At 36.6% G+C, this 13,419-nt stretch overlaps 1 protein-coding gene across 1 annotated transcript in view; it reads right to left on the reverse strand.

The window, feature by feature from the left end:
* The window catches only part of LOC121970008, an 80,091-nt gene that overhangs the window by 37,484 nt on the left and 29,188 nt on the right, over positions 1 to 13,419 (reverse strand). The window contains exon 4 of the mRNA XM_042520392.1: positions 6,164 to 6,256. Within this exon, the coding sequence (XP_042376326.1) occupies positions 6,164 to 6,256 (93 nt within the window). The remainder of the gene's footprint in view (positions 1 to 6,163; positions 6,257 to 13,419) is intronic.

The following is a 13,419-nucleotide window of genomic DNA, read 5'->3' on the forward strand; positions in this document are numbered from 1 at the left end:
AGTTGACAGTATTTCTAAAACTATTTTAGATACACAAGTAATGAGTGGCATCTAGCAATCATCATTGCTACCCAAGTGATGAAAATATTAAGATCCGACCTAACCTATCTGTGATCATTATCTCGTATAACTCATTCCTTTTATCCTTGATATCTAGATTGATTCATGAGACATTGATTGTGTCATCCTCTCATCAATCTATGCGTTTCTTGATCTCTAAATAAACTCACTTAACCAAATAAGTTGATATCTCATATTAACTTGTTTGAGCATGACCATATATTTTAATAGTCATACTCAATCAAAGGGCCTATAGATGTATCTTCAGTTATATAGAAGGGACAAATCTCATTTACATCACTCGCATCCCTCTGCATAGCTCATTACATACCTAGTGAACAACTTTATAGTCCACCTTGTTACAGGTGATGTTTATCAATGCCAAAGTACACAACTCCTTATGTAGGAAACCGTAATGACATCAGGTCTAAGAATTATTCATAATAATAGTCACTATGAGAATATTTATGATACTCATATAACGATCCATGCAACTTCTCATGGTGGGTCAATTCAGTACATATTCTCTAATATATACTCATGTGTCAACTTGATATCTTATATCCATAACTTGTGAGATCAAGTCATCAGTTGACCTACATGCTAGTCTCAACACATTAATATTGTCCTTGTTTATTAACACTTGACTAGGATTGTTTAAGAGTAGTATTCTATGTATATATCAATAGTCTCCCACAATCAATTCAACCAATTGATATGTTATAAATTAGAACTTACTATTCTACAACATTATTATATTTATTCAACTAACACAAACATGAAGCAAATATAATAACTAAAACAATGCCTTTTAATGATAAATATGACTCTTAGAGCTGACACTAACATATCCCGTAGTTTTAACTAAAGGACTTCCGTATTTTAATATGGAAGTGTGGGCATTGTTCTACTCGTATTGCGGAGTATATTTTAGTGTTATTACACCTTAAGTAGTAAAGTTAGGGGCTAAATTTTTATTAGTAGGACAGAATGCAATATACCAAATTTACATATATATATATATATATAATATTTAAGAGAAAAGTGATCAAAGTAATAAATTATAGACTAAATTTAAATTAAGATAAAATGAAATATTAAAATTTATAATAATCAATAAAAAATTAACATAAATAATATATATGATTTTATAGAAATTTTTCAAAATTTAAAATAAATTTAATTATATTTTATAGGGATAAATGGGTTAGACTCTTATAAAGCATGTTTAGATTATCTATTAAGTTAGGAGTTAATTGAAACATAAACTTAGGTTTTAATCGTTTAAACTAAGTCATAATTACCTCATCTACCGCTCCTCCTTTGCCTTCACTTGTAACCCTATCTGTCGCCGTGCGCCAACTGTCGGTCGTAGCCGATTCACGTGGTCCAATGAGTGAGAGAAAGAGAGGCCATGATCATATGCGCCGCTGTCGGATTTCCCATTGTTCCCGTGCCTTCTCCCTTCACCTGGAGGCCGTCATCGTTGACCTCTCCTCCTAGCGATCAGCTGCCACGGGCATGGATCGTTGTCATGCTTGCTGTTGCGTCCCCACCGTCGTACCGAGCATCCATTACCACCGCCCAAACGTCGGTCGTCCTCCTTCCTTTCTCCCTTGCTATGCATAGCTACTGCGGACGATAGCCGGCTGCCCCCTTTGCAAATCGCCGATGCAACTTGCGCCACCGTCGGCTGCTGCCACTGTAAGCCGCTTGCTTGACTCCGTCGACCACCAGCCTCGACGTCTCCACCTGCCACTGAGAGCCATCGGAGAAGAAAAATCAGAAGTTAATTAAAATTATCATTGATCGGATGGTATGATCTAGTTATCTAACTTTGCTTAATTAATTGATTAATGAATCTCAAATCAGAATAAATAAATGGGAATATTTATAATGTATTGATTAAAAGATTAGTTGATTATTTAATATAAATGGATTAATTAAAAGATGGGGTTGTTAGAGTTTATATCCCTGTAACATAATTGATTAAGTGGTTAATTAATGTAGGATTTGGTTAATCAGTTAATTAAGGAAGTGAATTGATTAAGTCCCTTATTAGATAAAACCGTTTAATTATATGATTAATTAGATCATTCATTGATTAATTGAGTAAATTATAAATCAATTATTTGGCCAATTAATGGATTAACATAAGAATTAATCAATAGGTTAATAAACCGATTTGGTTTTCATTACTAGGACTGTTCAAGTACTTAGATTGGTTTCGTATCCAATATTGTAGAGCGAGAGACTGACCCTTTGACTAGAAGATAGTCAACATGTTCTACAATAGAGGTGGATAGTTTTTTCTTTGACCTCTATAGTTTCTTGACTTTAGTACATGATCTGTTATTTACATTGGATGCGTAGTAGTTATTATTACCTTGATATCTACTCTATGTTGCTTTTTGAGTTTGACCTTTTATTTTTTAAACTTATATATATCTATTTGATATCTGTATAGTCACATTGTTATTCATGCATGATGTTATTTATATACATGATGTTATCTTATCGTAACATAGCTAGCGAGGTTTTACTCATGGATGAGATTTTACTGTTTGGTTTGTACTGCATTATATACATGTGTACATTTGAACTGCCCACTAGACCAGATAGTTAGTGTGAGCCCACCCACAGTCCATAGCTAGATATTTACACGTCCTATCTACCCACTAGACCAATAGTGGTAGCGTGAGTTCCCTTGCAAACAATGGCATTTATACACTCTGACTACCCACTAAACCAAATAGTGGCAGCGTGATTCCACCCACAGTTAGTAGCTGAGGAGCTAAATAGCTACCTCACTTTGTTTGCCCACTAGACCAGATAGTGGTAGTATGAGTTTGTGCGTAGTCAGAATTTATTATATTGCTGGCTTTATGCAGATGGTTTTTAGATATAATGTATGTACTTCCTATTTATTGCTATACCTGGTTGAGTAGGTTAGTAAAGGATTATATTACAGTTTATGTTTTTATTAGTAGATGATCATATTGAGGCTCCTATTTTTGTAGTAAATATTATTACCTAAGGCTGCTTCCTTTAATCTCTTTACACTATGTAGTTCATGCACTATCTTTCTTATACCTATCGAGTCGGTGTCCTCACTACCCCTTGCTTTCCTTTGACTTCTAAGTTCGTAGGTAAAGGATGTGTCATGTCGCATACTCAGGTAAGCTTGTTAGATCACAACGCAGCTTAACTTTGAACATTTTGTCATTATCAAAATTAGGTTCAATTAGTTGGTACTTCCAACACTAATAGTGAGCACCAAATAGTCAAACCTAAATTTTGATGTTGGCAAATGTTCAAAGTTAAGTTTATTGTAATCTAACAAAGTTGACTAAGTATACAAATAGTTTAACCAGAAAATCCTAATAGGTCAAGTTAACTGGATATTAGGCAAAGCAAAAGTTCTAGTGGACACTAGGTAAAGGGAAAGTCCTAGTTAAGGCTAGACAAGGATGTCCTAATCAGTGGGATTGGCAAAAGACTTGGCAAATCAAGGACACCAAGCAGGAAGTCTAGATGGAACCGGACATCGAGAGGAAGCCCTGGGGTCAGAGGATCGGATGTCAAACATAAAGTCCAAACAAGTCTGGAGGACCGGATATTTGGTAAGTCAAGTAAACTCTCCTAAGAGCAATAGTTGAGGATGTGTTCCCTCGAAGAGAACAGTAAGTGTCAATTCGACCTAGGGTTTCAGTGAAATCCAAAGTAAAGATCAGACAGTCACGAGACTGTCAAATCATTTAATTTTTAATTTCATATTATACCAGTTATACTAACTTTGTGATGCAAGAAATCAAAGGTGGCCAGAGTTAGGCTAGTCCAGGCATCCGAAAGGGATCCAAGCGCCCGGACGTCCGAATGACTAGATAGGATCCAAGCGTCGGGGTGGCTCGAACCTAGCCACGCAAGAAGTTGAGTTGGCACGCTCTGGTTGGCTGGCACACATCAGCTTCTAGGCGCCTAGAAGGGATACAAGGGTCGGAGAAGGGATAATGACGATTCAAATAAAGCTTCACCTAGGTGCAGCCATATCAGCGATCCAAGTGCCCAGAAGTGATCTAGGCGATATGGATGTCAGCGATGAAAAGTGATCAGATAGGCCTCAGTGGAGACGCCTGAAGTTGGTATAGCCGCCTGGAGTCAATCTATATAAAGGTCCTTCGTCCAAGAGCTCAGTACACTGCTTCAATCAAGCTTCCAAGTGCTCCAACTGTTGTCTCACTCCCGAAACGCCAACGCTACGCCAATACACCGAGACGCTACTCCATCAAACGCATAGAAGTCCACATCTCGATATTGTCGGTATACTTAGTGCTTTATTTCATTTCATTTTATTCGTACTTCATTTTTAAGGACTATAAACTTGTTACCAATCCTAATATTTTGTAATCAACAGATTGATAGTGAATTGTCCATCGAAAGCGATCAACGATCGCAGACCTTAGACTGGTAGCATAGACTATGAACCATGTAAAAAAGAAATGTATCTTTCTGTGCTTAGCTTTATTTTTATTTCCGCTGCTATCTCATGAAAAACTGTGAAAAAGTGGCATGAGCAATTCACCTCCCCCCTCTAACACTTTCTTCGATCCTACATAATCCACCAAACAAATCGTTAAGCTGTGTAGTAAGGCGGGGATCCAAACCATATAAAAAATGTAGTGATAAGAGCAAGGTTTAAAATTTCAAATTGTGTCAAAGTTTTGGTTTATGACATATGGTTTCGATATTGTAGTCATGTTGAAATAATTTCTATATTTTTTTAAATATAAATATATTAATTAAAAAAAGTTTTATTAATATTTGATTGTCATAGATTGTTTCGCATTGAGTTATATTTGAAATGCTAAATATTGAGTTCATGTTTTGATATTATCTATAAAAGTCAATTTTAGATTAGTTAGAATCCACCAAATAGATATATATGGCAGGATCAAATAGATTTAAACTAAATTTAATCTGGATTTATTTTGATTAGTTTACAATGACACTAAATATATATAAATACTAATCTAATCCATAATAGTGTATTTTACAAGGTTAGAAATTATTTTATATTTATTTTTTTTTCTAATAATATGTTTTCTCCATCTTACACAAGTTTATTTTTTTCTATTTATCTCATGGACATAGAGGGAAAAAAAAATTAACCATCCTTAGGGATTTTATTTTTCTATGATTATCTTATGGATGGATGAAGAAGGAAAAAATTATCATCATTATCATGGACAAATGACAAAGAGAAAAAAAAAACAATAGAGGGGCAAAATTAAGGAATCAAAGAGTAAAATAATTAAAAAAGAAAAGAATAAGGGAAGAAATTCAAATTAACAATCTAATAAATAAACAAAGAAAGTAAAATAATAATAATAATAATAATATAAAAAATAGAGGCCCAACCTCGCGACTTCCTCCATGACACCACAAGGTCACGGAGGATGCCACGATGTCGTGGCAGCCTCCACGACCTTACGACGAACTGTGCTAATGTTAGTATGCAAGCAGAATGAAAAATTTTACCCATGGGACCGGCACAACACGACATTTTATACCATATTAAGTGCGTTATTTCTTTGTATTCATTATTATTATTATTTTTTAACACCGGCACACCTCAGATACCTTGCGAACTTGATCGCCACATAAGTGAAAGAGAAAGTATAATCTCTATTTCTAAGTCAAAGATACTATTCACCTCCTCTAGCAGCCAATCACAACATCGATCAATCCTATCAATATTAACCATCATGTCATACACAAGTGAGATAATAAGCTCAACGTCCTGAGAAGAAAAGTTACACTATCATGACAACAAAAATCACTTTAGAATGACATTCTCAAAACCAACTTTTAATTTCTTCTACCTAAAATCATAGTTTGCCATTTACATATTTAAGAAGAGCATCTAGACATAGTTGTAGTCTAATGCATTTAAGGATATGTAGCTCTAGGAGAAGGGAAATTTAGTGAAAATTCATCAACATACTTGTAATCGAATTTTGAAATTTATCATAAGCTCATATGAAGAAAACACAAAGAAACTCAAATGCTTCATCATGCATTATTTTCTAGAGAGATAAATTACCTGAAATACCAAATTCTTCATAATCTTTTCATAGAATGGTAATGCTTCTCGTAGCCTTCCGAGATCCATGAATCTATTGCCTTCCATCAAAGCCTGACATGTGCTAAGTCACCAAGGATTTCAAGCAATAGTAGATGCATAGTGATTATATTTTTTTGTGTTATACTTTCTACTGAAGCTTTGCAAATTCAAACCAGTTTTTTGGATGAACTTCAATATATTAATAGCAATATCCAGAATTTTGATATGAAGTTGTTTAGATGAACTTCAATATGTAGTTGATAATCCATTGGGGCATGAGAAATTGATTAGAAATTAAATAGAGTCACCACTGAGATTATAAAAATTCCATGGTGGATAATGAATTAAATTGTCTAAACTCCAAAGCAATGAATAAGCATCACAAAAACATAGTAAAATTTTTAATCTTCTATTTAGACAATTGGACAGTTATGGGCATATTAGCCAAATCTTATCAAGCCAACAGCCATTGATTCTAACATAGTTTGGTTTCTGGGCACCAGTTTGTTCAAACCAAAGAAATCATTAAACTAAATTTATTTCTTAGCTAAATAGACCGTGTGATCCATAAGTTTACTACTATCCTTCTAGTTAACTTGAAAAAAGAAACAAAGAATTTTTACATCGTGCTATTGTGAGCACAGTTTTTGTGGATAGCCATGAAAATATAAACAAGAGTGCTAGTTACAAATGCACCAAGATGATGAGACCATGATATACTAGGTCAAAGTGAAATTATTCCTTTCATCATGGAATAGAGCCTAAGATAAAAAGTCAAGGATCATGTGATATCGTATGCCAATTTCCACTAAATTTGATGACTTGTCAACATCCTTGTCTCCAATTAAGCACTGACTAGCCTGAATCAAAATTAAGCTTGAGAAGCATCTTCTCTAAAGTAGATCTCATATAAAAGATCCGAGTTACAAAGCTTTGCGGAATTCACACCAGATCACTCAGCATGTTTGGTCTTTATCTTGGGTGGAGGAATTCGCATTGAGAAGTCATTCTAATTCTTCAATATGTGGGTCCAACATGACTTCTTCTCACAACTAGTCAAGACAATGGGTAAAATAAAATATAAATAATAGTAGGAGAGAAGTAACAAACAATATGGGCTCTTACATATCTTAAAGACATTGAAATCGGATTTGAAGAGATTAAACACCAAGCATTATCAGCACATATCTGTCAAAGTTGTTGCCCGAGCACGCCTTGAGGAGGCACAAAGTGATGGACTATTGCATGGTCACATGACGGAGGATTACAAGGAGTTGTTGGATTCTGCAAAACAATCTTTCTCCATGCAACAAGCAAAAATTGGCTACTTCAAGCATGTGGACCGGAACTCTTCCTTTTTTCATATAATGGTAAAGCGTAATAATAAGCATAATGAGATCATTGCAGTGGAGAAGCCGGAAGTCTTACAAAATCATTTGAGAAGGTGGTCAAGGTTTTCACGGAACACTTCCATCGCCAGCTTGGGAAGATTCCTCACTCTTGCATGACATTTGTCTAGCATGTCCACATGGACTAGCATGATGCTTTGGAGAGATTCCTATAACAGAGGAGATAAAGCAGGCACTATTTGATATTGGAGATTAGAGGGCTCTAGGCTCGGATGGGTATAGCTCTAAGTTCTTCAAGCATTCTTGGGACATTGTGGGGTTGGACTTCACTACTGTAGTTATGGAATTTTTCACCGGTGGGATATTATTGCGGAGATGGAATCACACTTTGATTGCGCTGGTCTCGAAATTAGCCCACGCTAGCAACGTGACAGATTATAGACTTATCTCCTGTTGTATGGTATTCTACAAAGTCATCTCTAAGTTATTGGCTTCGAGATTATCTAAGATGGTAGAAGGAATACTTCATCTAAGTTATAGACTTTTGTGCAAGGACGTCTCATTATAAATAATATCCATCTGGCATATAAGCTCTTCCAAAGGTATCACAGGAAGCACATCTCCCCTAGATGCATTATGAAGGTTGATCTTCAAAAGGCCTCCGACTCATTTCATTGGGAGTTTCTGTGTGAGGCGCTTATTGGTCTTCAATTCCCTATGAAGTTTATATCCTGGATAATGGAGTGTACTCCGTCATTCTCTCTGCCCATTAATGGGTCTTTTGGATTCTTCAAAGGGGTCAAAGGACTACGACAAGGAGACCCTCTCTCTCCCTACTTATTCGATATTTGTGTGGAGATCCTTGAGCAACAAATACAGCAAATCAAATTTCAAATTCATCCTCGGTGTGGTCATCTCAGATTAGCGCAATTAGAGTAGGCAGATGACTTATTATGGATGAGGAATTGGTAGGAGACTTATTTTCTTGTTTGCAGATGTTTGGGGCGACCTTCAGGTTAATCACCGAAAGTCGAATATTTATCTAGCTAGAGTAGATGATTCGACACAGTTGTGTCTTCTTTCTCTTACAGGCGTCCAGGAGGGGACTATGCCCTTTTGATATTTGGGGATACTGCTTGCTGTTAAGTGTCTACAAATTTCATACTACAACCCACTCCCTGATTCCTAAGTACGAATAATTAACTATTGGCCAAAAAAGACACTGTCTTATGAAAGAAAGGAGCAACTCATTACTTCAGTGCTTCAGGGAGTGGAGTGCTTTTGACTCTCTATATTACCACATTTACAGCATATCTTTTTGTGGACGTCCAAACACCCCTAAATATCTTGGGCATATATGAGCAGGCCCAAAGGAGGATTGGGATTTTGCGATTTGAAAGCTTGGAACCTTTCCTTATTGGCCAAGGTACTTTGGAGGATACATGTAAAGGAGGATTCTCTTTGGATCAAGTGGATGCATCATATTTACTTGAGGCGGGCGAGCATTTGAACTTGGGAGGCAGTGCATTCAGATTCCCCACTAATCATTGTTGCATATTTGTGACCTTATCCTTATGATTATAGGATCGTCGGTAGGTACTATGCAGAGGTTGGTAGATTGATTTGAGCGGGATGGAGGTGTGGCCAGGGATTATGACTTCTTTAGGTGCCTCAATCCTAAGAAGTCTGAGGTGTGGATAGTGTGGAAGCCCTACATCTAGCCTAGCCATGTAGTTACGCTTTAGATGCTAGCTCAAAGGCAACTTCCCACCAGAGACGAACTAGACTATCTAGAGGATCAGTGTTGTGCCTTTTGTAGGTGAGAGATGGAGACGCAGGAGCATTTGTTCTTTGGGTGCCCTCCTATAGCGGTCTTATGGCAAAGGATCCGAGACTGGCTACATTTGGGGTAGGAGATGTCTTTGGGTGCACTCATTTTTTACTTCATTTAGCACCAACATAAATTGATTCATCATTCTTTGCAACACAATTCAGTGGTCTTCCAAACTTGTCAATTGGATTGAGATTAACATAAGCAGAGTCACAATTGTCCTCATTTGAGATTTGTTGCATGATTCCTATTTGTATATGAATCGAAAGCATTCAAGATATCTATGATGCAACCATCTTACACACCTGCAAGGGGTGTAGGTGTTGCAACTAGCAGAAAAGGTATCTCTTGTCAGCTACTAAAGTTTCTGATGTATATTGCTTCCATCATGTGGCTCAGGTACGCCCACTATAGCCACTTCCATCAGCTATCACCATAGTTATAATGGCAGAGCTTGTTTCAGTTGTCATTGCAGTGCTATGAAAGAAATGTCATTGTTGTTGTTGTCACGTTGTCACACTTTTGTCACCAACATCAGGCTTCAAGCACTGACCTAACTTGTAGTAACTCAAGTAAGCCTTAGTGCAAAGTAAAGGCAAATGGAGCAACAAGAGAGGAAGAACACTTAGTGTTTACTTCATGATTCCTAATTGTCTCACGCTTCATATCAATTTCTTCTTGGTTGGCATTCATTTGTTGTTGCTCTAATTTTCTTTGCAGTAGCTCAAGCATCCTCCTTAATTATGCAATCTTTGAATCTTGGTCTTGTTCATTCACTATGTGAACTTCTGAAGGAATATGGTTTCTACGCCTTGCCAAGATGAACACAAGAACTCAAAGTGTTGAGACCAAGGGCAAGATAAACCTAGACTCTAATACAAAATGAAATTGGTCCAATGATTTGAAATAGTAAGATAGGAATGAATTCACCACCTTGAGGATAAGCAACACCATGTCAATGATAAGAATTCTGTTTTGGCTCACAAATCCTTCCAAGAGATAAGAAACTAAGAGGCAAACATAAGCTATTTTTCTCAACTCAAAGATAGATAAGTTCTTACAAAATTCAACCCTTCTTGTACTTGGAACCTCCCACCAAGAGTAGGAATTCATGCACCATTCATGCAACAAACTTGAGTTCCAAGCAACACAACACACTACGGCCAATTACAACTACCAACACACCATAATTAAGACTTTTAACTAGTAAAGATAGGGATTAAACCAACTTTTATGTTTCTAATTAACTTTATGGTTAATTGAAGCATTAAAGTAAATGGTGGATTGGTCAAAAACTAAGTTTTGGCTTTGAGTACTTTGTGAGTCATTAACCCAAAATTAGACTCAATTTGGCTGAAATTCTCATTAGACTTGGGTGGCCCAAGTGCATCATGCTATACTTCTTGGGCATCACTTTATCGTAAGTAAAATGACAATTATCCTCAATATAGCTGATACATTCATGGAGGACAAGATAATTAGCAATAGAGGTAGCTTCTTAGCTATGGTAGTACATAATAGTATGGAATAGGTGAGGCCACATCATCTCATATGAAGCATGGTCAGGTAGGATTCTATATAGCTTCAACAACTGAATGAGATATGGTCTATGGAATTCCCACCATGTATAATAATGTGAAGTAGATCTTCTCCTATATATACCCCAGCATATTTGGAATTAGAAAATGGTTCAATGAAAGATGCCTTTCCATTTATAACTAGTCCTCTCTGCCTATCTCTGCCTACAGATATTTTGAGAATGTTATTTGACATTGTTTCTATTGACACTCATGTTTCTGGATAGGCCAACAAACCATTGTTTAAAGTCTTTGCATAAATATGAGATGGTAGTAGAACATGTTATTGCAACATCTCTATGTGAGTTTGGGGATCTTCTCCAACTTCTTTTCCGATAGCCTCTGGCATCCTAATTTATTTCCTTTCATATAACTAACACCTTATGAACTATTATTTCAATGCCAAGGAATTAGTGAGGTATATTTTTAATCCTTGATAATATTCTAGCATTTTGAACTACTTCATACTCTTACACTACTACCAATTGAAAGAATTCCATTAATATGGTGATGTAACACACCAGGGAGAACAAACCCGTGATGGGAATACAGATTTTATCAGATATGAGACATTTAAAATAGATGGTTTAAGTTCCTTTTGTAAGCCCAACAATAACCAAATTTCATTAAATAAGGTCAAAAACATTCTATCCTCCTAAAATAGAGTCTAGATTTTTATATTCTGTTATGTTTAGCAAAAGCACAATAATAATGTTTTACAATATCTACAAACTAAAAAATCCTATTTGTAATTATTATACTATTCTGATCCACTAGAAGAACTTGATCACATTGCATGAGAGGATTAGAAATGTTGGTAAGATCTCAAAGAGCATGTTTTGTGCCTTTATGAAGTTCGTCTTTTATAATTTAAGTATTGTCTTATATTCCAGAGTTCATCCTATTGAACTTGTTATTTTTGAGAGCTTCCATAGTGAGCTAATACTCTCTACATAATAAATCTTTTTAATTTGGGATCCTAATTGTGTGGTGGAGGTGATTGCGGACAACAATTCTAAAGAAGTGTGGTTCAGAAAATCACAAAGACAAAGGGAGAAGCCTTAAATGCAAGGTTCAAAATCTCGAATCGTACCTATTCCAGTCTCGACATGCTTTGTCTTTTTAAGATTGAGTTCAGCAGTTCTCAACATACTTAACATCTCAGGTAACGATTTATCAATTTCATTCATGTTATAGTTCATGACAAATTGACTATAGGTTTCTTGCAACGATTGCAAAACAAGATTAGTGGTCAATCCTTAGCTCTAAAATTTCAATCTCTCAAGGTTCTCAGCGAATCCAATCAATTTTAGTACGAGTTCATACGAGACTTCCTTCTTGCATCTTATATTGAAATAAAGCTTTGGATATATCTCAAATCTCACATGCTTGGTCTACCCCTGATATAGTTGTCTAAGATGTTTGTTCAATTATATCATAAGTATCCATGTTCTCATGTTACTTCTGGAGCTCAGAGTTCATGGTGGCAAGCATAAGGCATGACACATCCAAAGCATCATCCTGATGCTTCTTATGAGCATCCTTATTTGCACGAGTAGCATTAGAGGTGGGTGATTCAGGAATAGGCTGCTCTAAGATGTATAGTTTCCTTTCTTGCTCGAGAACAATTCTCAAGTTTCCGTACAGTCTAGGAAATTAGTTTCATTAAGCTTGTAATGTCAAGGACAGATCACAGTAGAGGGTATTAGATGTGTGTGTTGATATGGTGATCTACAATAAGAAATATAAAAATAAGCATCATATTTAAACCACTTCATTAGACCTTTAATTAAATAATTATCCCACTAAAATATAAAGCTTGGTAGAAACAAGTCATGGATGTGGGCAATCGTAGTCTACTCATACTACTAGCTCCAAACTCCAATAGCAATAACATTCAAGTGGGACAAGATTCATATGTACTGCATCTTGAGTTAGCTTTGGTTAATCGCCCAAGACTTGGATATATTAGGTAGATAATTGATCTTGTCCGGAATCTGAGTCAGACAGACCGTCAGGTGAGGTGGATGGAATGTTGACCGAATCGCGACATCCCAGAGGGGGTATATTGAGATGGCTTCTATGTTGACCAAGTCGTCAGAAGTTCTCTGGTCAACGTTATCCATCACCAGCAACCGGGTTGCCCCGGTCACTAGTACCCCGATGCTCGAGGCAGACCCAACGAATATGTAATTAGCAGACTAAGACGTATAATAATGAAATGCGTATAGAATATGAACGAATAACGTACCCTAGCCTAAGGGAGCGCCCTCGGGTGGATCAGTGAGTTGGTCGGGATGGTACTCGAGTTGTCGCGGCCCGGGAGAGCAGGTGACTCTGATCTGGATGGAGAGCTTGATCCGACGATGCCTAAACGAACACGACACGGATCCGACTAGAAGATAACACGCGGACCAAGACCTAATAGCGACATGAAGGTCGGGATATGACATTGGCATGCAGGCCGGGATATGATTT

This window comes from Zingiber officinale, chromosome 4A (assembly GCF_018446385.1).
Source record: "Zingiber officinale cultivar Zhangliang chromosome 4A, Zo_v1.1, whole genome shotgun sequence".
Classification (NCBI taxonomy): Eukaryota; Viridiplantae; Streptophyta; class Magnoliopsida; order Zingiberales; family Zingiberaceae; genus Zingiber; species Zingiber officinale.